Source organism: Myotis myotis, unplaced genomic scaffold (genome assembly GCF_014108235.1).
Source record: "Myotis myotis isolate mMyoMyo1 unplaced genomic scaffold, mMyoMyo1.p scaffold_m19_p_2, whole genome shotgun sequence".
Classification (NCBI taxonomy): domain Eukaryota; kingdom Metazoa; phylum Chordata; class Mammalia; order Chiroptera; family Vespertilionidae; genus Myotis; species Myotis myotis.
In genome coordinates, this window is record NW_023416324.1 from 162,544,015 (window position 1) to 162,568,619 (window position 24,605).

At 39.0% G+C, this 24,605-nt stretch overlaps 1 protein-coding gene across 11 annotated transcripts in view; it reads right to left on the bottom strand.

Annotated features, from left to right (window-relative positions):
• LRCH3 (leucine rich repeats and calponin homology domain containing 3) overlaps nucleotides 1–24,605 on the bottom strand; it is a 122,081-nt gene that overhangs the window by 27,973 nt on the left and 69,503 nt on the right. For 7 of the 11 annotated variants that reach the window (XM_036352696.1, XM_036352689.1, XM_036352692.1 and 4 more), the window contains exons 7-13: nucleotides 16,928–17,021; nucleotides 14,677–14,794; nucleotides 12,221–12,390; nucleotides 8,208–8,284; nucleotides 4,508–4,553; nucleotides 3,594–3,743; nucleotides 29–79 (exon numbers count right to left, since the gene is read on the bottom strand). In XM_036352696.1, the coding sequence (XP_036208589.1) occupies nucleotides 29–79; nucleotides 3,594–3,743; nucleotides 4,508–4,553; nucleotides 8,208–8,284; nucleotides 12,221–12,390; nucleotides 14,677–14,794; nucleotides 16,928–17,021 (706 nt within the window). The remainder of the gene's footprint in view (nucleotides 1–28; nucleotides 80–3,593; nucleotides 3,744–4,507; nucleotides 4,554–8,207; nucleotides 8,285–12,220; nucleotides 12,391–14,676; nucleotides 14,795–16,927; nucleotides 17,022–24,605) is intronic. The other 4 variants (XM_036352698.1, XM_036352695.1, XM_036352693.1 and 1 more) reach the window with 1 other exon arrangement.

A 24,605-nucleotide genomic window follows, 5' to 3' on the forward strand; every position in this document is an offset into this window, starting at 1 on the left:
AAAAATAAAGGTGATTATAAAGACTTACCTCACCATCTAAGGGGTGTTGCTGTTTTTGTGGACTGTGTGATGTTTTCTGCTACAAACCCCAAAACCCCCCCAAAAAGGGAAACTGGTTAGAAGCTGGAACACTAGAAATTATAAATTATATTTACTAAAATAATCATATTCGGTATTTCTTATGTATAACATTTTTCTAGATTTACTGGTTAGAAGATATTGCTCTTTCCCTGAAATAGCTTACAACTGAAATGAGGAAAGACAATAAAATGACAAACAGTATTTTCATGTCTATAAACATCTATACATAGAAAATTTTAAAACTATGTTTTTAATACACACATGCATACAAACATTCACAAAATAGTGATCTCTCACTATGTCCTCCTACTGAAATCATTCTTTTTCTCTAATGGCTTAGAAATCACTCTAATGCTAACAGCTTGAGCTCTCAACCATCAGCAAATTTCACATTTGCATTTCAACTGCCTGAGGACACAACTCTATTTGGAAACCCCACTCTCACCTCATGTTCAATACATCCAAAAACAAACTCACAATTTTCCAAACCAACTGACTCTTTTCCCCAATTTGCTAATTTCTGTTATTATGTCAAATAAAAATATTATAACATCTGTATAGCCAGTGCTTTACAATGTGTTCTTATGTACAGTATCTCTCAAGTGATTCTTCTTTTTATTCTGTGAGATAAACAAACATCATAATCATTTAGAGATGAGAAAATTGAAGATAAGAGAGGTTATGTGACATATGCAAGGCTGCAAAGTTTTAAGTAGCCTAAGTGAGATTTGCATTTATGTCTTCTGACTCCAAATCCTACATTCTTTTCATAATGCTAGACTCCTATTAAAACCATCATTTTTAGCCTCAAAATCTCCCTCCCCCACTCATCTTCAATGATTTAGTCAACATTCACTACACATTTATGTACAAGCGTAATGATGCTTCTCTTGAAATCTCTCTTATAATTTTTAAAATCCACTGTGATGGTAGGGTGTGTAGCGCTCACCATAGTAGTAAAGGTATTAGATCTGTAATTCTGAAATAATTAATATTTAACAGTTAAATGTTACATGTATGATGTTGGAGATCGGGTGTAAGCTGACATGGTCCTTGCACCTGAAGGGGCTAGCAAGGCTGGGACCCTTACCCACACAGTTTTCTCAGACTTGTTTGGATGGCAGTTATCAGTAGAATGAGAGCAACCTTTGTAGACTGAGAACAGCCTTTCATGGCTTACCAAGAAGTCTGTAACTATTTACTGAGATTTGCTGTACCGAGAACTTGTCCTTCTGCTCTGTCCCTCCCTTAGAGATTAAGAGAAACAAAGAATACATTCCTCTTGACAGACCTCCTATTCAGTGTCTTGTGTTTTATAAAAAGCATTGTGTGGTTAATAAACTTGCTGCAGTTCCTCGATTGAGCTGCAGTCCTCCCGATCCCGCTCTCCTGTCTTTCTCTTTTATCAATTCCCACTTCCCTACCTCAGCCCGGCTCAACCTGTCAGGCTGGCCCTGACAGTATGAAGAAACTAAAGGCACAAAATGGTTGAGTAACTTTCCAAGAGTCAAGCATAGCCTGGCCAGTGTGGCTCGGTTGGTTGGTGTTGTCCCATGCACCAAGAGGTCACAGGTTCGATTCCCAGTCAGGGCACATGCCTGGGTTGCAGGCTTGATCCCCAGAAGGGAGCATGCAGAAGGCTGCCCATGGATGTTTTGCGCTCACAGTAATGTTTCTCTCTCAAAATTAACAAAAAAATATCAAAAATAATGCACAGAACAGCACTCAGGACATAGTATTGAGTTAGCCATTATTATTTTGGTCATAGAGTAGGGTGTGGAGCCAGCTTGTCTCTTTTTTAAAGAAACTGTTTCTTTTTCAACCTTATTCCCATTTTCTCTTCAGCCTGTCTTGATTAGAATCCTTCCTCTGCCACATACTAGCTGAGCATTTAACCTTAGGCAAATTATCATCCTCTCGAGCATGAGAGATTAATCATCATCATAGGCTGATACATTTGAAAAAAGAAAAAAAAGAAAAAAGAAAGCCCTAGCCGGTTTGGCTCAGTGGATAGAGTGTCGGCCTGCAGACTAAAGGGTCCTGGGTTCAAGTCCAGTCGGGGCACATGCCTGGGTTGTGGGCTCGATCCCCAGTAGGGGGCATGCAGAAGGCAGCCAATCAATGATTCTCTCTCATCATTGATGTTTCTATCTCTCTCTCCCTCCCCCTTCCTCTCTGAAATCAATAAAAAAAAAAAAAAATTTATCATGTAGATCAGTGGTTCTCAACCTTCTGGCCCTTTAAATACAGTTCCTCATGTTGTGACCCAACCATAACATTATTTTCGTTGCTACTTCATAACTGTAATGTTGCTATTATTATGAATCGTAATGTAAATATCTGATATGCAGGATGGTCTTAGGCGACCCCTGTGAAAGGGTCATTTGACCGCCAAAGGGGTCGCGACCCACAGGTTGAGAACTGCTGAGATGATACTTAAAGAAGATGGTCTTTGGCTAGAGTTAAGAAACAGGAGAGAAAACTTTAGGAGGACACAAGTGATTCAATCATTCATTTAACAAATATTTATTGAGCTTTACTATAGGCTTAGACTTGCTCAGATCTAGGGATATAGCAGTGAATAAACAGGACAGACACAGTCCCTGTCTTCATGAAATTTATAGAAAATGGGAGAGACATATATTAAATGAACGAAAATACACAATTAATTATGAAAAAAAATCCAAGGTGATTTCAGAACAGGAAGACTTAAGCAATACAGGCAAAAAATGAACCAGGTTTAGAAGCAACTACAGAGGCTATAAAATGTTAGGGGGGGAAAAAAAGAAGAAGAAGTATTAACAGGAGTTGTTAATTGAGTAGGTATGGAGAGAACAGAAAGGGAGGAATCAAAGATCACTCTAAAGGACCTGTGAATCTCACAAATTGTTGGTATTCAGTAGAGTGAGGAAGTTAGAGATAGGTTAGATAACAACAGTTTATATTTGCATGGCACTTTCATTTTCATAACTAATGCACTAGAGATTGAGAGAATGGCAGCTGGATAATACAGTGATTGCTAATTAAGAGGAAGAGACTGCTGTCCTAAGAGCAAGAAGAGCAAGATCATAACTTTTTTAAAAAATATATTTTCTTGATTTTTTACAGAGAGGAAGGGAGAGAGATAGAGAGTTAGAAACATCAAAGAGAGAGGAACATTGATCAGCTGCCTACTGCACACCTCCTACTGGGGATGTGTCCGCAACCAAGGTACATGCCCTTGACTGGAATTGAACTTGGGAACTTTCAGTCCGCAGGCCGACGCTCTATCCACTGAGCCAAACCGGTTAGGGCAAGATCATAACTTCTAATTGTCCTCAGGCCTATCTACATGAGGACAATTAATCTAATCACCAAAAGGAGACAATTACACTATTTACTCAAGATGCCTTATATGAGGAAAAAAAAGTCAACCTTTTAATTAAGACAACAAAAACTGATAGCCTCAGCAAAACAAATAAACACTTCTAAGAAACTTTAGGAATATCATTAAAAGAATTCAAAGGACTCACTTTGACAAAGTCCAGGACAGCATCTCTCTGAATCTGCTTGGTCCTTATTTTCTCCTCCTCATACTGTAGGGCAGCAAGCTGTGCCTCTCTCCTAGTGCACTCTACTAACTGTTCTCTTCTCTGAGGAAGTTCTAAGTCTGTATGTGATAGCTGAAACAAAAATCAGTTTGCATATGCAAGTGGGGATAAAGACCAACTTATCCATTTAGGGAACTACTACTGAACCAACTTTTACTTTGCAGTCACCTAGTATTTCTTTAAATGTGTTTATTGCTATTTTTTTTTCTCATTTTGCACTGTTCTTATATGTACTGCTAGAGGCCTGATGCACGACATTCATGCACTGGGGGTGGGGGTGGGGGGTCCCCCTCAGCCCACTTGCACCCTCTCGCAGTCCAGGACCCCTCAGGGGATGTCCAGCTGCCGGTTCAGGCCTATTCCCCACACTGGCAGGCAGGCATCCGCCGAGGAGTCTTTAGTGCTGCCGTGGAGGAGGGAGAAGCTCCAGCCAACACTGCTGTGCTCCCCAGCCATGAGCCCGGCTTCTGGCTGAGCTGTGCTCCCCCTGTGGGAGTGCACTGACCACCAGGGGGCAGCTCCTGCGTTGAATGTCTGCCCCCTGGTGGTCAGTGCGCATCATAGTGACTGGTCATTCCACTGTTTGGTCTATTTGCATATTAGCCTTTTATTATATAGGATAAAGCCATCATGTGGAAAAAGATTTTTATTTTCTGTCTGATATCTAAAAACACTGTTAGCAAGTATCAGGTGTACATATTATATTAACTGTATGACTGAGGAGACAGGTAGTGAGGTTCACAGATATCTGACAATTAATAGTAACTTAAGTATTAAAAAAAAGAAAACCATCTTAGTTTAAAAACAATAAAAACTAAAACAGAACATTTTTTTACCTGATTGTGACTTGGTGATAGTGAAGAAGATGGCCCAACTGGAACCCTGATCCATAAAAGAAAAAAGAGAAAGAAAAAACCCTCTTTGATAAGAGAGACAGATAAATAAAAGACAAGCGAAACTTCATTGTTAATGTAGCTTTCTATCAATCAACAGGCAAACTGTATAGTGAGCACTTAAAGGCTAAATAAATTTTGTAAACTTGAGCCCAAGTCATTAAATTAAGCTACAGGAATACCTGATGTCTCCAACTCATGTTTCATGTGATGATATCACTGATCAAGTTATAGACAGCTAACAACTGTCTGTGATCAGCCAATGCTGATAATACAATTATTTGAGATCACTTTCAAACAGTATCATTTTTTTACAGCATAAATGTTATCTTCTTTACTACCTTGATTGAAACAAGATACATATAAATGGAGATCGTTTTATATACAAAGTCATTTATCAACAGAAATCTGGAATACTACAGAACCTGGTAACTGTACTTGCAAAGAACTCCGACTCCCATTTTCAACTGATGAAGCAATTTTAAGAGCAAAAGTAAAGACACTCTTGGTTTTTATTTTCAAGAAAATGATGAAACCTGATTTAATGCTTAAAAAATAGTAAAACTTGCCTCTCAGTTTTATCAGTGTTAATTCTTACAGTTTGGTATTTATCTTTTTCCTGAACTGGACTTGGTGTTTCAAGTCTGTTACTCATCTGTGTCTTTAAAATTAACAATGTTGCAACAGTGACTTTTTGACATTTAGGACCTGAAATTTTACACTATGATTATTAGCCAAATGTTTTTTAATTCTATATTGCTTCCAATAGAAATTAATAAACTTTACAAGACTAAGCATGATACTATCACCTCTCCTGAACTAAAATGACATTTAGGTAATAAGTAAAACACTTTCAAAAATGATAATTTTTGTTAGTTTTAACTTTACACTTATTTAATCCATCTTGGCAAATAACTATAAAATACTTAACAATTTATCATAATCTATCCCCCTACCTTTATTATTCTTCAGGTGGGTACGTTCTATGTGTGTGTGGAAGGGGGAGGTGGGAGCAATGTACATGGAGGGTAAGGGGTGGGAAGGGCAATTGGGAGGAGAAAGTAAGCAACTTTCTTTTCAGCAATGACTAATGGGCAAGTAGTAGTTTGTTAAACTGACTTAATTCCTTTGAGTGTAACTGGAGGACTGATATTTTGGTTAAGACAGGTCTTGGTAGCCTGAAGTTGACAGAAGTTAGAGGTGATATTGTTTTGTAGGTTCTAATTATCAAGTCTATTTGCAGATAAGCGCGATGAGTATGGGAACTTTGACTAAAGTTTACAGCTTTTCCCAAATACCTAGAAAAGTACTTGGCACATAGAAGTAGCACGTAGATACTGAGCAAATATCTAATTGAAAAAATGAAGTACAGTTGACACTAGAACAATGTGGCAGTTAGGAACATCAACCCTCACCCCCTTGCACAGTTAAAAATCTGCAAGTAACTTTTAAAAAATATGTATATTTTTATTTATTTCAGAGAGTAGGGGAGAGGGAGAGATAGAAACATTAATGATGAGAGAGAATCATTAATTGGCTGCCTCCTGCACATCCCCTACCGGGGATCAAGCCTGCAACCCAGGCATGTGTCCTGACCAGGAATCGAACTGGTGACCTCTTGGTTCATGGGTCGACGTTCAACCACTGAGCCACACTGGCCAGGCTCAACCAACATTTTAAATCCATGATTGGTTGAATCTCCCAATGTGGAACCCGGGGATATGGAGAGCAAACTCAGACTTGCACATTTTGGAATCCGAAGTGGTCCTGGGACCAATCCCCTGTGGATGAATATAATCATGGCTTCAGTTTCTAGCACTGTGGCAGATTACATACTCTGAATGATTCTTCCAACGGAAACAACTAAAATGTTGAATAAAATAGTATTTTAGAATACACTGCTGAAGTGCCATGAAAATAAAGAATTCACAGATTATAAAAATAAGTAAAAATAGAAACTCTGTATTAAAGTTTAATAGACAGATTTTTGGCCCCTATGATCCCCACATCTGATGTTACTACAGCGAACACATTACACATCAAAAGGACTTTGCAGATGAAATTAAAGTTACTTATCAGCTGACCTAAAATGGGGAGATTACCCATGTGGGCCTAATAAAATCATATGGACCCTTAAAAGAAGAGGAAGGCAATAGAGCAGAAAGGGAAATCAGAGAGATTCAAAACGTGAGAAGGATTTGGTCCACCACTGCTGGCTTGATATAGAAAAAGCCATGAACTAAGAAATGTGGGTGTTGCCGAAACCAGTTTGGCTCAGTGGATAGAGCTTCGGCCTGCGGACTGAAAGGTCCCGGGTTCGATTCCGGTCAAGGGCATGTACCTGGGTTGCGGGCATATCCCCAGTAGGAGATGTGCAGGAGGCAGCTGATCGATGTTTCTCTCTCATCGATGTTTCTAACTCTCTATCTCTCTTCCTTCCTCTCTGTAAAAAATCAATAAAATATAAAAAAAATAAAATTTAAAAAAATAAAAAATAAAAAAAAGAAAGAAATGTGGGTGGACTCTAGAAGCTGAAAATGACTCCCAGCAGATAGACAACCAGGCAATGGGACCTTAGTCTGTAATTGCACGGAAATGAATTCTGCCAACAACCTGTATAATCCCAGAAGGGAATTCTCCCCCAGTGTCTCCAGATAAGAATCCAGGCCAGGCAATACCTTGATTCAGCCTTGTGAGATTCAAAGCAAAGAACCAAGGAAATCCTGTCCAGATTTCTATCCAGCAGAATTGTGATATAATAAATGGGCATGTTTTAAGCTGCTAAATTTGTGATAATTTGTTACATAAGCATTAGAAACCAATACATAAGGCAACTGGGCTAAAAAGCTGGCTTTCACTTTGAGGGTTTATACTAAATCCTAGAGATCTTGAGCTTTATTTGTGATGAATATAGCAACTAACAGGGCCAGGAGATAGAGTCTATGTCCATTCAAAGTGGGAAAATGTAATAGGAAATCCCTGAATTGGAAAATCAGAACACTACACCCTCAGCAGAAATAGACATGGCAACTAAAAAGTCATTTTGAGATAAATGTCAAAGATACAAAATTTAACTAAATCACTATGAACTGACTGATGAGACTATAAAAGGCCAAGTTATAAATTTCTTTACTCTCCCCATTTTCTTTATCCATCTATATCTCAGTCCCCTAAACTATAATATACTGTCAAGCATAAGTAAAGAACTATGTATGACACGTCTACATAGCAAATATACTATTGTTTTAAGAATAGGCATGCCAAGTCTACTTCTTTAGGAGTTCATAAAAACAAAGAGGAAGCAAAAAAACAAAGGCTGAGAATTTCATTTAGCTTTCTTTATGGATAAATCCAGATTATCACCATAAAAATCTCATTGTTATTAAGTATCTTCAAATCAAATAATTGTTTAGGTAATGCTTTAGGTGATCTGAATTTAGAAACAATAAATCAATTTTACTTGTTTTGCTATTATATGAGCACAAAAGGCACATTATCACCCAGTTCTAAATACAGAGTGTCTAAAACACACAGTATATCTAAATGTCTTCATTATACATAGATCTATATACAACTAAAATCATTTCATGCTTTTTATTGAGTGTTAAGACAGAAAAAAATGAATAGAATTGGTTTTTCAAACCTGTTTTGATGTGAATATCTTTTTATGTCTTCTGTTTTTTGAAACTCCCTCGTGGGTACTGGTTTTATTGGTGAACTCTACACCAAAAGAGCAGAAATAAATCAATTTAAATATATATCCAGAACACTGTGATTACACAGTTCACATTCAACTTGACATTTAGGAATATATATATTACACTAAAAAATATAATATTATCACAAAATTTTCAAACGTGAATTTTTATGTTTAAAGGATTATAGACTATCTTACTGCTTTGGTAAACACAAAACTACTCATAATCCAAAAATGTTTATTTTATTTTCAAAAAAGTAGATTTCCTTCTCACTGTATTATATAAATGATAGTGGACATAGCGTATAAATGAGTAAGATGTCAGCGCTGGAAAGGATCTTAGAGGTCATCCAGTACAAATTTCCATCCACAGAAATTCCTACTTAACCAGCCCTAACTTTTACTCAGCTTCTTTTGAATATTTCTAGCAATGAAGAATTTATTTGGCAGATCACATTTCTTTAATTCTTCATCATCACAAATTGTTACTCATGTTTGTCATCTATACAGTTCTGGAGATGTTGGTGGGATATCAAGATAAAGAAAAAAGTAATGTCTTTTTTGGCAAAATATTAATTAAAAGAGAAATACTGGCAATTTGATTCATTTATAAACTAAAGGGTAAAGATCATTTCAAAAAACATTACTGAGGAAAATTAAACTGACTTAAGTGATATGAAAAAAATTTACAAAGGTAGAAACTTGGAGGTTATCACAGCAACGTATTTTGTCAAATGAAAATCTATAGAAACAATACAATCTTATTTCAACACCAAAAATAATCATCAAAATGCATATTGTTGAAGGGAAAAAAACTTATCTGAAAAGTATATCTAAAAGTCAAATGTAAAACTAGTTATAGCCTAGCTCTAAGAAATAGGTATATCACACATGACTAGAATATCTTTGGTGAGTTATTCCAAAGGGCTAACTAAAGCTGACTCCCTTAAAGTCTGGGCATGAGAATCATATGAAATATAAATTTAGAATCCTGACAAGAGAATCATTATTCTAATTTCAGTGAATATGGATTTTTAAAAAATAAACAAAAATCTCTCCCAGTATCTTAACATCAATGACTTATCACTCTGTTTTACACTACAATTATCTAAATTTATTGCAAGAGGCAGATGAAATTTTCACAACAAATGTATATGACATTGGTTTAATTAAAAAAAGTCATATTCTGTAAGTCATAGCCTATTTTATCATACTTCTAGATATGTGAGAGATTTATAATAAAATCAAATAATAGCAGAGTGTTTAAAATCTCAAACAGATTAGTATCAACCCATTTTCAGATAGTATTCAAGAACGTAAAAAAACTTCACTTTTTTTAAAAAACATTTTTATTGATTTCAGAGAAGAAGGGAGAGGGAGAGAGAAGCATCAATGATGAGAGAGAATCATTGATTCGCTGCCTTCTGCACACCTCTATTGGGGATCAAGCCCGCAACCCAGGCATGTGCCCTTGACCAGAATTGAACCCAGGACCCTTCGGTCCACAGGCTGACACTCTATCCACTGAGCCAAATCAGCTAGCAGTGGTCGGCAAACTCATTAGTCAACAGAGCCAAATATCAACAGTACAATTGAAATTTCTTTTGAGAGCCAAATTTTTTAAACTTAAACTATATAGGTAGGTACATTGTTATTAACTTAATTAGGGTACTCCTAAGGCCTAAGAAGAGCCACACTCAAGGGGCCAAAGAGCCGCATGTGGCTCGCGAGCCGCAGTTTGCCAACCACAGATAGGGTTTCACTGGTTATTAAACCATCTAAAACAGTGGTTCTCTAATGCCGCGACCTTTAATACAGTGCCTTATGTTGTGGTGACCCCCAACCATAAAATTATTTTCATTGCTACTTCATAACTGTAATTTTGCTACTGTAAACAATATGTAATATATATGTGTTTTCCGATGGTCTTAGGTGGCCCCTGTGAAATGGTCGTTCGATCCCCAAAGGGGTTGCGACCCACAGGTTGAGAACCGCTGATCTAAAATAATACTGCTTCATCACATTAAAAATATTTTTTTTCTTTTAAATTGCTTTGAAAGAGAGAAAGAGGGGTGGGGAGGGGGAGAGAGAGAGAGAGAGAGAGAGAGAGAAACATCAATAGGTTGCACCCCGACCATGGATCAAACCTAAAACCTGGGTATGTGCCCCGATCCCGAACCTGTAATGTTTTGGTGTATGGGACAACGCCCAATCAACGGAGCCACACCAGCCAGGGTTGCTTCATCATATTTTTATAGATGCCAAATTTTAGAAAGCTTTATGAAACAGAAGTCATAAAGAGCCTTATGACAGACATAAAGACTACCATACACAACAGGTAGCAAGAATTAAGAACATATTATTACAAACTAGCCAATATAATGGATTGAAGAAATGGTACTACAATTTTTCACCAGTAAAGTAATAGGCATTATCACTTTTAGTAGAGATATCTCATTTATACAGTTTAATTAACCATAAAATAATCAGAGACCTTAAGAAAATAAAAAGGATTCCCTTTAATATTACAGTGTGCATTGTTGCCCAGCTGGTGTGGCTCAGTGGCTGAGTATTGAACCATGCACTGGGAGGTCGCTGGTTTGATTCCCAGTCAGGGTATATCCCCAGATGGGGGAGTGCAGAAGGCAGCCAATCAATGTTTCTCTCTAATTGATGTTTCTACCTCTCTCCCTCTCCCTTCCTCTCATTCTAAAATTAATAAAAACATATTTTAAAAAAAGATTATAGTGTACACTGTTGATTTTAACTTTATTACAAAGTATTTGCTCTAGCAGGGATGTTTATAGCCTGAACCACAAGTAGTTTCATTCATCACCTGGAACACACTGATATCTCTGGGCTGCAGGACTCGGATTTATGTAACTTCATTCAACTTTAAATACAAGAGTGCCTTCTGAATGCCAACAAAAATACTGTGTTCAAAAGCCTTCAGATAGGAAAACCAAAGGGTTTTTTAAAAGAATGATATCACTTCCAACTAAAGGACTTGTATGCATGCATAGAAGCATAACCAGTGGACATAAGACATTGGGGGATAGGGGAGGCTAGGGGACTGTCTAGGGCGGGGGGATAAAATGGACACATATGTAATACCCTTTGTAATACTTTAAGCAATAAAAAAAAAAATTAAAAAAAAAAAAAAAAAAAAAGAATGATATCACTTCCTAACATGTCCCACTTGAAATGATTATTCTCTATTTCATCATTCTTCAAAAAGGCCCAAGTGTTTCTCAATAACCCCAGCTCAGAACCTGGGACCAACACCAGACATTAACAATGCACAAACTAAAGTGGAGCCATTTTATTATGCTGACAAGATTTATTGAAGAAGGCTATTTCTACTTGAGACCTTTGGGGAACTGGCAAAGTTCTTGCAGTGGACTGAATGCTTGTTTGTTTTATACAGCAACTCAATGCTCCACACTATAAGAGACATCCAAGAATTTTATTGGCAAACCATTTATATTCTGTGAGACTGAGAATAGAAGCTCCAATGTCATTAAGCTCATTATACAAATTCTATGGTTAAGTTTCTATGTTGCTCTGAAAGTCATCGGTTTGGTTCAATTCTTAGTTACTGATCAAACTATGATTATCAATATGTAACAATAAAAAAGCAGTAAGAACAACAATTAAAAGCATCACATTCCTTTGCATTTTCTTCAAAGGTATAGAATACTCTTAGGACTTTTAAAATTCTTTTTAAAAATTCTGAAATCTGTCCTTTTATTTGAAAAATAAACCTAAACCCTATTTGAGACTATTGTCTGATCTTTAAAAATGAATCTGAAAAATTCAGTAATGAAACTGGAACTGAGCATAATAAAACAAATAATAAAGCCTAAACCAACAAATCACTGATAGGACAGAAATTTATACTACCATAAATTATTTTACTAGGGGGCAGCAACATAGTTAGGCTTAAATATGTGTACTACCTCATGAGAGATTCGCCGTTGTTCAATATATGCCATAAACTGTGAACTGAGGCTGTCTGAGTCCAGGCCCTTGGGTTGCCTCACCTCATCCTCTTCTTCCTCTGCAGTACAGCTGTCAATGTAGTCAATTTGATCCAGATCGTGTTCCACTGTCCACATCACACACACATCAGGAAAAAAAACATTCAAATTAGATAGCTAATGAATGACATTACATTGCATTTTTTCCTTTTCCCTAACATGTTCTATTCTGAAAGTGGAAGAAATGAGAAGTTTAAATTATGCAAGCCTTTATTATTAGTCCATGGCCACTCACAAAAATAGGCTCCAGAAAAACATTAGTCCTAATTCACTAAAGCATACAGTAATTGATGATAAGTATTAGAATACAGACCTCTAATATTTATTTTTTTCTATGGACAGCTCTTTACTGTTTTAAATAAGACAGTCTGAGTTTTTGATACAAAGAAAGAAAGAATAATTTTTAAACATTGGAAGGTACGTCTTCTTTTAGGTTCTTTCCCCAAGTTTTAGATTTTGGGTGTAATCATACCTCTCTTTGAAGAGGTGGGAGGCAGAAAACCTAACACAATCAACTCAAAAAAAAGAGAAAGGATTGGAGGAAAGTGAACTTGGAGATAAAGAAATAGGTACCGACTACTGTTTCCCTTCCTATAACTGTTGTCCATAACCAGAACAAAGATTTTCTATTTAAAAATTATTTTCTAGAGGTCAGCATTGTAGATATTTTATAGCAGTTTGTGGATAGAAGAAAATCATTTGGGGAATTTTTTATTCTCAAAATGTTTTGTGGTGAGGAGAAGTATATAAATAAAGTTTAAAATCACATCATTATTTCTTCTAATAAGTTTCGGAGTACCCCATTATTGTTAAGCTTAGAAACTAGCCATTTAAAAATCCAGTTAAAATGGCACGCTAGAAAAAAAAAATACTTGCTACGAAGATGGTTTCTCTAGAGATGTATTAAACCCCAGCTATTACTGTATGATATTCTGTAGGCTGGCTAAAAGTTGCAGTTTCTGGGAAAAGTGAATTTGAAGAAGTCTACTTTTCAATTTAGTTTTCTAATTCAATTATTTCTAAATATTTCCATAACTGAAGTTAATACAAAAATAAATTTTGAGTTACTAGTTATATTAATAGGTAAAAGGATGAAAAGGTCTACACCCACATTAGAAACCAGGTACATAAATGCATTTTTTCCCAATGTGCTACAACTTGTGTGACTAAATAAATAATTCATTTTATGACTACTTCCCAAGAATGCACTATCATTTTTCATACTATTTTGACCAACACTGTCCAAGAGAAATAGAACGTAAGCCACAAAAGTAAACCACGTATGTAATTTTAAATTAACTAGTAGCCACATTTCTAAACGTCAAAAGAAAAGTTGACTAATTTTAATAATATATTTTATTTTGTCCAATAGATCTAAAATATTATCATTACCACATGTAATTAATATAAAATATTATTATTTTACATTCCTTTTTTCATGCAAAGTCTTCAAAAATCTGTTTACACTTACAGTACATTCAGAAAAGCCACATTTCAAATGCTCAATAACCACATGTGGCTAGTGCCTACTATATTGGACAGCACAGATATAGACATTATTTTAAGGCTGAAATGAATCAATGAGAAAGATTATTACATATACAAGCAAGATTAAAAAGAAAACCAGTAAAATAATGAAGAAATGCTAAATAACAGGAGAAAAAAAAGAATATAAGATGGTAGGGAAAAAAGATAGCAAACCACTTAATTGAAATAATGAGTCAGAGATTAAGCATCTTCTCAGATAATACAATAGATTTCTGGAAAATCAAAGTCATTTCTCCCTTATGGCTAATCCTCAAAATTTAAAAATTCAAATTAAAGCAATATTGAGTAGAATACGAAAATCAAGTCTGCTGCAGAAGTACAAACAAAAAGAGTTCTGTCTGTTAATGAGCTATAAAAACAATTTTAAACCACAAATATTAAAATATCAGAATATGGAAGACTCAGATTCAGATGCCCTTGAAGAGCACAATCCCAGATGAAGGAAAAGGTAATGAAGAATAGCACTGAGTTCCTAAAAGAGGTAAAGTAGTGACCACAAAAAGAATCTTTGAAAGAAGACTAGTACTTCAAAAGAAGATTCTGGTTAAATTAACAAAAATCTAATCCAGATAAATTGTCGTTAATAAAGTTTCCTCCCAAAATAAAGGTAAGAGAGAAGCACTGTATTTTAACTGAAAGCCTGAAAATATAGAGAAATTGAAATTTAATCTCAACAGAAAACAATTTTTTCCCAATTATATAAGAGAAAGACTTTAAAAGAAGAGTTGAAGAAGCTACAAATACACAAACCAAAGGAGTAGGTGTGAAAAAGACCATTTTTTAGAGTAATTATAAAAACTTCAAATGTCATCAGGAATTATATTTACCTCCATTTGCTACTACTACACTGCTGCGATTCTCTTGGTACTGGTTTTCTCTTCGTAGTCTTTGTTCTTTAGTAATTTCTGCTACTCGAAGAGGCAGATCTGAAAATTCATCTGTAGGCTTAAAAATAATAGCAGAAACATTAAGAAATATCATTCTACATTTTAGATTACTAAGTATTTAAAAGCATGGATATAATATAAACTCATTAAAATGTATATTTAAGGAAAAAATACCCAAAAAGTTCTGGATATGCATAGTGGTGAAAATTTCTCAACAATGTGAATGTACTTGGTGCCACTAAAATGTATACTTAGGAATGATTAAAATGCCCCTGGCTGGGTGGCTCAGCTGACTGGAGCATCATCCCATATACCAAAACGTTGCGGGTTAGATTCCTGGTCAGGGCATATACTAAGGTTGAGGGTCCCATCCCTGGGTCCTCTCTCAGATCTTTTTATAGACCTGTCTCTCAGATCTATAAAAAACATATCCTCGGGTGATATAGAAGGGTATGTATGACTATAAATATAGGGTGGGGCAAAAGTAGGTTTATAGTTGATCATATGGAAAATAACATAATAATTAATAAATAATAAAAGCCTAAGCGACTGTTCAACTGTTTTGACTGGTAGCTATGACGCACACTGACAACCAGGGGGCGGATGCTCAACGCATAGGCATGGAAACGTGGAACAGACTGATGAATCTCAGAGGGAAGGGGGGATGGAGAGATTAACCAAAGATCTTATATGCATATTAGAGGCCCAGTGCATAGGTTTGTGCACCGGTGGGGTCCCTTGGCCTGGCCTGCAGGGATCAGGCTGAAACCAGCCCAGTGCACAGGTTCGTGCACTGGTGGGGTCCCTTGGCCTGGCCTGTGGGGATTGGGCCAAAATTGACAGTCTGCTATCCCCCAGGGGGTCCCGGATTGCGAGAGGGCACAGGCCAGGCCAAGGGACCCCACCGGTACACAAATCCGTGCACCGGGCCTCTAGTAGAAGTATATACTCTGTATTTGGTATACTCACAACTGTAAATCTACTTTTGCCCCACCCTGTATAAATATGTACATGAACTTAAAGTATTTACATATATGTATCTAGTAGAGGCCCGGTACATGAAATTCACACATTCGGGAGGAGTATGTGTGGGGGGGTGTCCCTGAGCCCGGCCTGTGCCCTATCACAGTCTGGGAGCCCTTGGGAGATGTCTGACTGCCGCCGAGGCGGGAGAGGTCCCTGCCACTGCACTCGCCAGCTGTGAGCCCGGCTTCTGGTTGAGCAGCACTCCCTGTGTGGGAGTGCACTGACCACTAGGGGGAAGCTCCTGTGTTGAGCAGGAAAGGGCCGAAACCGCTCTCCGACATCCCCTGAAGGGTGCAGATTGCGAGAGGGCACAGGCCAGGCCAAGGGACCCCACCAGTGCATGATTGGGGCCGGAGAGATATGCGGGAGGTTGGCCAGCTGGGGACGGGCTGTGGGAGGGCTCAAGAGCGTGTCCGGCTCGTTTCACTCAGTCCCGATCATCTGGACCCCAGCAGCAAGCTAACCTACCAGTTGGAGCGTCTGCCCCCTGGTGGTCAGTGCACATCATAGCAAGCGGTTGAGCGGCCTTGGCATATCATTAGTATATTATGCTTTGATTGGTTGAACGGACAACTGGAAACTTAGCATATTAGGCTTTTATTATATAGGATATGGGTAGAACCAAAATTATGTACATACCCACTCAAGAAGTAATTTTACAAATAGGTGCACACCTAAAATTAATTTGCTTTTGACTCACAAATGATGTTATAAATGGTACTTAATCACTTAACCCAACCTGTAGCTAAAATATTATGCTTTAGTAATTTATGAAAAGAGAAAATATAGTACTAATAACTAAACAAAAGCAAAATCTGATATAATTGGCTAAGTTGTTTATCTTGAGCATGTGGATATTCTTTACTAAGGTTCCCATTTCTTTACCCATCAGTTGTAATTGGCTCAGTTCTTGCTTAGGTTTCTAGGATATAAAATTATTTATACAAGACATTGAGGTAACAAACATGTAAAACACACATGGTAAAAAGATATTGAAGAAACAAGTTTTGGATGGTATGACTATGTGGAATTTATACCCTTCCTTTGGTTTTTCTGTATATTTTATGTAATGAGAAATTGAACCCTACTAAGAAACTTTTCATTTTCATCATTTGATTTTTCCTTAATCAGGAATTATAACATGCAGAACAGAATAAACACTTACTTCATTCCCCGACCATCTCTTATCACCACTGTCAACACTATTGAAACCTGAATCAAGGGCTCCATAAGGGCGACCTGAGTATAGTTCTTCGTGGCTGCCAAAAAGAGCAGTTAGTTATTACTGCAAAGTTTGGTATTTTAAAACATTTGAAATAACTCGGATTCAATTTTACAAATACACATTTTCATGGCTTTTAAGGACTTAACTATTTAGAACTAAATGAGCATTCTTTTAATTTTTGAATATGAAAAATTCCAAATTAAAACAGAGTAAACAGAATAATGAGCTCCCAGGTACTTGTTACCAGCTTCGAAAACAATATCCTGCCATCCTTGTTTCATCTACTCCTCCATCCATTCCCAATGCCCCCGTCATCTGTTTTTACTTTTAATACTCCTCTTATCTACATTGAAATACACTCACCTTTGCTGTGCACTTTTGACAAATAAAAGCATCTTTATAACATATACTTCTATCATAATATAGGATATTTCTATTTTGTCAGAAAATTGCCACACATCCATCCCTTACCAGTCAATTTTTCTCACCCCACCACTGTCTGCAATCACCATTTTGATTTTTTTCACCTTACATTAATGGTCTGCAAAGACGCCCTAAACTTTATCCTTAGAACCTGTACTTTACATAGCAAAGGGGAATTAACAGTTACAGATAGAAATATGGTTGCTAATCAGTTGACCTTAAAATAAGAAGATTATCTTGAATTATCTGAATGGGTTTTCACTGGAATCACAAGAGTCCTTAAAAGTTGAAGAGGGAGGCAGAAGAGGAGGTCATTGTGGTGTAAAACTGGCTTGAAGATGGAGAAAGGAGACCAAGAGCCAGGAATGCAGACAGCGTCTAAACATACAAAAAGGCAAGGACATGCATCCTACTGAGAGCATACAGAAGAAAATGCAGCTTTGCCAGTATCCCAAGGAGACCAATATTTAGACTTCTGACCTACAGAACTGTATGATAATATATTTGTCTTGTTTAAGCCTCTGAAACTGTTTTTTATGGCAGCAGTAGAAAAATAATACAATTAGTTTATCTTATTGTAGAACTCATAAAAATGAAATTATATGTACTTTTTAAAAATTAAAAAAAAAATTCAGCATCGTGACAGTGAACATCTTGATGTTTTTAATATCCTGGAGTGAATGAATGAATAATATAAGTGTAGGTTTAATTTAAAAAAACAACACCCTGCCAATCTGTTTTCAAAAGGAACTATCATTTTGCAGTCTCACCAACAACTTATTTGAGTTCAAGTTGCAAATATTTGTATTTGTCAGTCTTTAATTTCAGGTGTTCTGTTGGAGGTAAAGTATTATCTCATTGTGGTTTTAATTTGTATTTTTCTCATGACTAGTGATACTGAATATCTTCTTGTGTGATTATTGGTCATTATTTATCTTCTTTTGTGAAATGTTTAAATCTTTTGCCCATTTTATTATTATTTTTAAACGCATTTTTACTGATTTTAGAGAGGGAGAGGGATATATAGAGAGGGACATCAACGAGAGAGACATATCCATCAGCTGCCTCCTGCACACCCCACACTGGGGATCGAGCCTGCAACCCAAGCATGTGGCCCTGACTGGGAACTGAACCAGGGACCTCTTGGTTCATGGGTCCATGCTCAACCACAGAGCAACACCAGCTGGGCTCTTCTGCCCATTTTAAAATGTAACATCAATGATCTTTTAAAAAAATCTTTACTGTTGAGAGTATTATAGATGTCCTCTTTTCCATCCATTGCCCCCCCTCCACCTGGTTCCCGCCTCGCCCCAGGCCTTCACTACCCTATTGTCTGTGTCCACAGGTAATTCATATCTACTTATATAAAAACCCTGGGTGGTGTTCATCATGACCACCAGAACTGCAACCAAGCAGAAGGAAGTCAGTCCTGCAGGGGTTGTCTTGGCAACGGCTGCACCCTCCCCCGAGCTGGAGCTGTTTCCTGTAAGGGCGGGGTTTGAGGCAGGAACCCGCCCTAGAAGCGTGGAGACATCCTATCTAATAAAAGAGAAACATGGTAATTGGCGGACGACCGCTACCCTTCCCATTGGCTAATCAGCGAGAAATGCAAATTAACTGCCAGCCAAGATGGCAGCCGGCAGCCAGGCAGCTTGAAACTAACATGAGGCTTGCTTGCTTCAGTGATGGAGGACTCCAACGTTCCCCGCCTGCCTGCTGGCCTCTGAGCCTGCAGTTTGAAACATTGTAACAAATATAGAAGCTAAACAAAACCCCAGAAACCTGCTTTCAGCGAGCAGGGATCTCAGAGCTGGAGTTATACATTGTTTCGATTATAGAACCTAAACAAACCAGATACCTTCTTTCAGCAGCAGAGGTCTCAGAGCTGGAGCCAGAGCTAAAGCTGGCCCAGAATAAAAAAAAAAAAAAAAGAAAAAAAGGAGTAGTTGGGAGCTTCAGTCATCCGTCAGCCTGAAAACAGCCCTCATCCCCTCACCCAGACTGGCCAGGCACCCCAGTGGGGACCCCCACCCTGATCCAGGACACCCTTCAGGGCAAACCAGCCAGCCCCCACCCATGCACCAGGCCTCTATTCTATATAGTAAAAGGATAATATGCCTCCCAGCACCGGGATCAGTGGAGCCGTGAGGCCTCCCGGCACCGGGATCAGCGTGACAGGGGGCAGCGTCCAAACCCCCTGATCGCCCTGCGGCTCTGTGTGTGACAGGGGGTGGGGCCACAACCTCCGTATCGGCCCTGCTCTGTTCGTGACAGGGGAAGGCGCCCCAACCCCCTGACCGGCCCTGCTCTGTGCCTAATAGGGGGGAGCTCCCCAACCCCCTGATCACCCTACGGCTCTGTGTGTGAGAGGGTGTGGCGTCGCAACCCCCCACCCCACGGGCCCTGCTCTGTGTGTGACGGGGTAGAGTCATAACCTCCCCATCGGCCCTGCCCTGAGTGTGAGAGTGGCGGCGCCCCAACCCCCTGATCGGCCCGGCTCTGTGCCTGATAGGGGGGAGCTCCCCAAACCCCTGATCGCCCTGTGGCTCTGTGTGTGACAGGGTGCGGCGCCTCAACCCCCCCACCCCACGGGCCCTGCTCTGTGTGTGATGGGGTGCAGCGCCCCCACCCCCCCACCCCCACGGGCCCTGCTCTGTGCGTGACAGGGGGGAGCTCCCCAACCCCCTGATTGACCCTGCTCTGTACGTGACAGGGGGGAGCTCCCAACCCCCTGATCGGCCCTGCTCTGTGCGTGACAGGGGGCAGCGCCCCAACCCCGATTGGCCCTGCTCTGTGCGTGACAGGGGGTGGTGCCCCAACCCCCCAATCGGCCCTACCCTGAGCCTGACCAGGGGCTGCACCTAGGGATTAGGCCTGCCCTCTGCCACCCGGGAGCAGGCCTAAGCCAGCAGGTCGTTATATCCCGAGGGGTCCCAGAGGGCACAGGCCAGGCTGAGGGATCCCCCTCCCCCCCAGTGCACAAATTTTTGTGCACTGGGCCTCTAGTATCTTTATAAAGTGTACCCTGCCAGCACACCCAAGGGTGAATCTGAGTGGGGGCGGCTGAAAGGCTTAGAACAGACAGACAAGAAAACGAAAGCCGGGTCTCGGTGGGACGCGGCTTCTCTGAGAGACAGTGACCACGCCCACAGCCATGCCTTTATTTTATAGCAGATGCTACGAGGCAAAGTAAGGGCATGACCAAGATGTTTACAACATTCTCCTGGGTTTCGATCCTACTCAACTACATGCACCTGAACTCTATCAAGCCTACATCACTCAGGAACGTGGGGCCACGTGTTTGGACCATAGGTTCAAGCTTACAACTACAGCTGTTGGCTATAATTGTGCTGGGAGGACCCTGCCCTCCAAGCTGGGACTTGCATGTGGCAATGAGAGAACTGTATCCTCTCATCAGTCCAAGGCTTGAACCTGTCCAAAACACTGCAGCGGCTCCCCACAATAAAGTTTTAATTCTTTTCTTTGTTACTAATGTTGTGGCCCCACCCAATAACAAAGAAACAATTTCCAGAGGGTGAGGCCCAGGAATCAGGATTTTAAAAAGATTCCCAGGTGATTCTAATGTGCAGCCAAGGTTGAGAACCACTGCTGTAGATATTAAAAATATATCTAAATGTGCAATTCTTTGTCCAAAAAATGAGCATGTTTAAAAATTAAATGAAGAAAATTTGGATATACTCGATGGAGATTTTCAAACATATCTGAGTGATGATTCCATTGATTCCACAGATGATGCTGAAAAGGAAAATTTTCCCATCGAATTTCTTAATAGTATTACTCCTTTGGGAATGCCATGTCATAAATTAAAATTGAAAGTGGGTGCAATCATCATGCTATTGAAAAATCTCAATAGTAAATGGAGTCTTTGTAATGGTACCAGATTTATTATCAAAAGATTACGACCTAACATTATCGAAGCTGAAGTATTAACAGGATCTGCAGAGAGAGAGGCTGTTCTGATTCCAAGAATTAATTTGTTCCCATCTGACACTGGCCTCCCATTTAAACTGATTCGACGACGGTTTCCCGCGATGCCAGCATTTGTGATGACGATTAATAAATCACAAGGACAAACTCTAGACAAAGTAGGCATATTCCTACCTCAACCCGTTTTTGCACATGGTCAGTTATATGTTGCTTTCTTGCCTGTTTGAAGAGCATGTGATGTTACAGTTAAAGTTCTAAGTACTTCATCACAAGGGAAATTAGTCAAGCACTCTGAAAGTGTTTTCACTCTTAATGTGGTGTACAGGGAGATATTAGAATAAGTTTAATCATTTTATCAGTCATTGTTTGTATCACTGTTGTTTTTATATCATGTTTTTGTTGTTTTTTTCTTTTTAAAACATATTTTATTGATTTTTTATGGAGAGGAAGGGAGAAGAATAGAGAGTTAGAAACATCGATGAGAGAGGAACATCCATCAGCCGCCTCCTGCACACCCCCTACCGGGGATGTGCCCACAACCAAGGTACATGCCCTTGACCAGAATCGAACCCAGGACCCTTCAGTCTGCAGACTGACGCTCTATCCACTGAGCCAAACAGGTCAGGGCGATTTTTGTTGTTTTCATATCATATTTTTGTCGTTTATATATCATGTCTCTGTTGTTGTTATACCCTTTTGTTACTGTTTATTTATTAATAAATTTATATATTATTTTCACATACATTTTACTAATTTCCTTTCATCTCTCACATTTCTAATATAGAGAAAGGGCAAATAGCATTATTGAAACATCTCTGCTAATTAATTCCCTTTTTAAAAAAACATTTTATTGATTTTTTACAGAGAGGAAGGGAGAGGGATAGAGTTAGAAACATTAATGAGAGAGAAACATCGATCAGCTGCCTCCTGCACACTCCCCACTGGGGATGTGCCCGCAACCAAGGTACATGCTCTTAACCGGAATCGAACCTGGGACCCTTGAGTCCGCAGGCCGATGCTCTATCCACTGAGCCAAACTGGTTAGGGCGATTAATTCCCTTTTAATGTGCATGAATTTCATGCACCGGGCTACTAGTCTATATATATAAAAGCCTAAGTGGCCGAAGAACCGGTTGACTGGTTGCTATGACACACGCTGACCACTAGGGGGCAGACACTCATCACAGGAGCTGCCCCCTGGTGGTCAGTGCGCTCCCACAGAGGGAGTGCTGTTCAGCTGACCAACGGGTACCGGGGCAGGGTTCATGGCTGTCGAGCACCACTGTGGCAGTGTGAGCCTCTCCCAATCGGAACTAACTGGGTGCGAGCCTGCGACAGGTGCAGTGGGGCCGGGATGAGTGGGAGCAGCAGGCAGAAAAGGCAGGTGGCACTGGACTGCCAGTTTTAGCCTGATTCCCGCAGGCCACACTGAGGGACCCCCCTGGTGCACAAATCTGTGCACCGGGACTCTAGTATGTATATAAATTCTTTGGTTAATCTCTTCCTGCCACCCCTCCACCAACCCCCTTCCCTCTGAGATTCATCAATCTGTACCATGGTTCCATGCCACTGGTTCTATTTTACTCATCAGTTTATTTTGTTCATTAGATTCCTTGCTTGTTTATTTTGATTTTTAGATTCAATTGTTGATAGATATGTATTTATTGCCATTTTATTGTTCATATTTTGATCTTTTCCCTCCTCCTTCTTCTTCTTAAAGAATACCCTTCAAGGTGGTGAAGGCCTGGGGTGGGGGGGTGGGGCAGGCTGGAAGGGGTCAACTGGGGAAAAGAGGGGATATATGTAATACTTTCAACAAAGATTAAAAAAAAAAAAGAAGACAACCCTTCAACATTTCATGTAATGCGGGTTTGGTCTTGATGAACTCCTTTAGCTTGTTCTTGTCTGTGAAGCTCTTCTATTTTTTTGAATGGGAAATGTGTACTTTTTTAATTTTTATTTTTACTGTTGAAAATATTACAAATGTCCCCTCTGTGGATTTTTTTGTCCCACTGACCCCTTCCTCCCCATACCCTCCCCTCCCAGGCTTTCACCACACTATTGGCTGTGTCCATGGGCTATGCACATATGCATATACCTGTAAGTTTCCCAGTAAATCTCTCTCCCTTCCTTACCCGTCTCCCCTCTGAAATTTGTCAGTTTGTTCCATGCTTCTATATCTCTGGATCTAATTTGCTCCTCAGTTTATTTTGTTCATTAGATTCCACATGAGTGAGATCATGTGATACTTATCTTTCTCTGACTGGCTTATTTCACTAGGCATAACACTCTCCAGGTCCATCCATGCTGTTGCAAATAAGATTTCCTTATTTTTTTTTTTTTTTACCACCATGTAGTATTACATTGTGTAAATGTACCACAGCTTTTTTTACCCACTCATCTGCTGATGGGCATTTGGACAGTTTCCAGATCTTAGTTATTGTAAACTGTGCTGCTATGAACATAGGGGTGCATATTTCTATCTGACTGGTGTTTCAGGTTTCTTAGGATATACTGGTATTCCTAGAAGTGGGATCACTTGGTCAAATAGTAGTTCCATTTTTAATTTTTTGATACTCCATACTGTTTTCCACCAGTCTTCATTCCCACCAGCAGTATACTAGGATTCCCTTTTCTCCACATCCTTGCCAACATTTGTCATTTGTTGATGATAGCCATTCTGACAATGTGAGGTGATACTTCATTGTCATTTTAATTTGCCTCTCTCCAATGATTAGTGACTTTGAGCATTTTTTCCTATGTCGCTTGGTCTTCTTTCTGCATGTCTACTTTGGAGAAGTGTCTGCTTAGGTCCTTCACCCATTTTTAATTGGATTGTTTGTCTTCCTTTTGTTAAGTTGTATGAGTTCCTTATATAATTTGGAAATTAATCCCGTATTGGATATATCACTGGCAAATACGTTCTCCCATGCAGTGGGTTCTTTTCATTTTGTTGGTTTCTTTTGCTGTACAGAAATTTTTTATTTTGATGTAGTCCCATTTGTTTATTTTCTCTTTTGTTGGCCTAGATGTATCTGTAAACATTTTGCTATGAGAGATGTCTGAGACTTTGCTGCCTATGGTTTCTTGCTCTCTCTGCTCCTTCTGGCACCCCTATGATGTGAATGTTGGTATGCTTGAGGTTGTCCCAGGGGCTCCTTAACTATCTTCATATTTTTAAGATTCTTTTTTCTTTTTTTAAAAATATTTTTTATTGATTTTTTACAGAGAGGAAGGGAGAGGGATA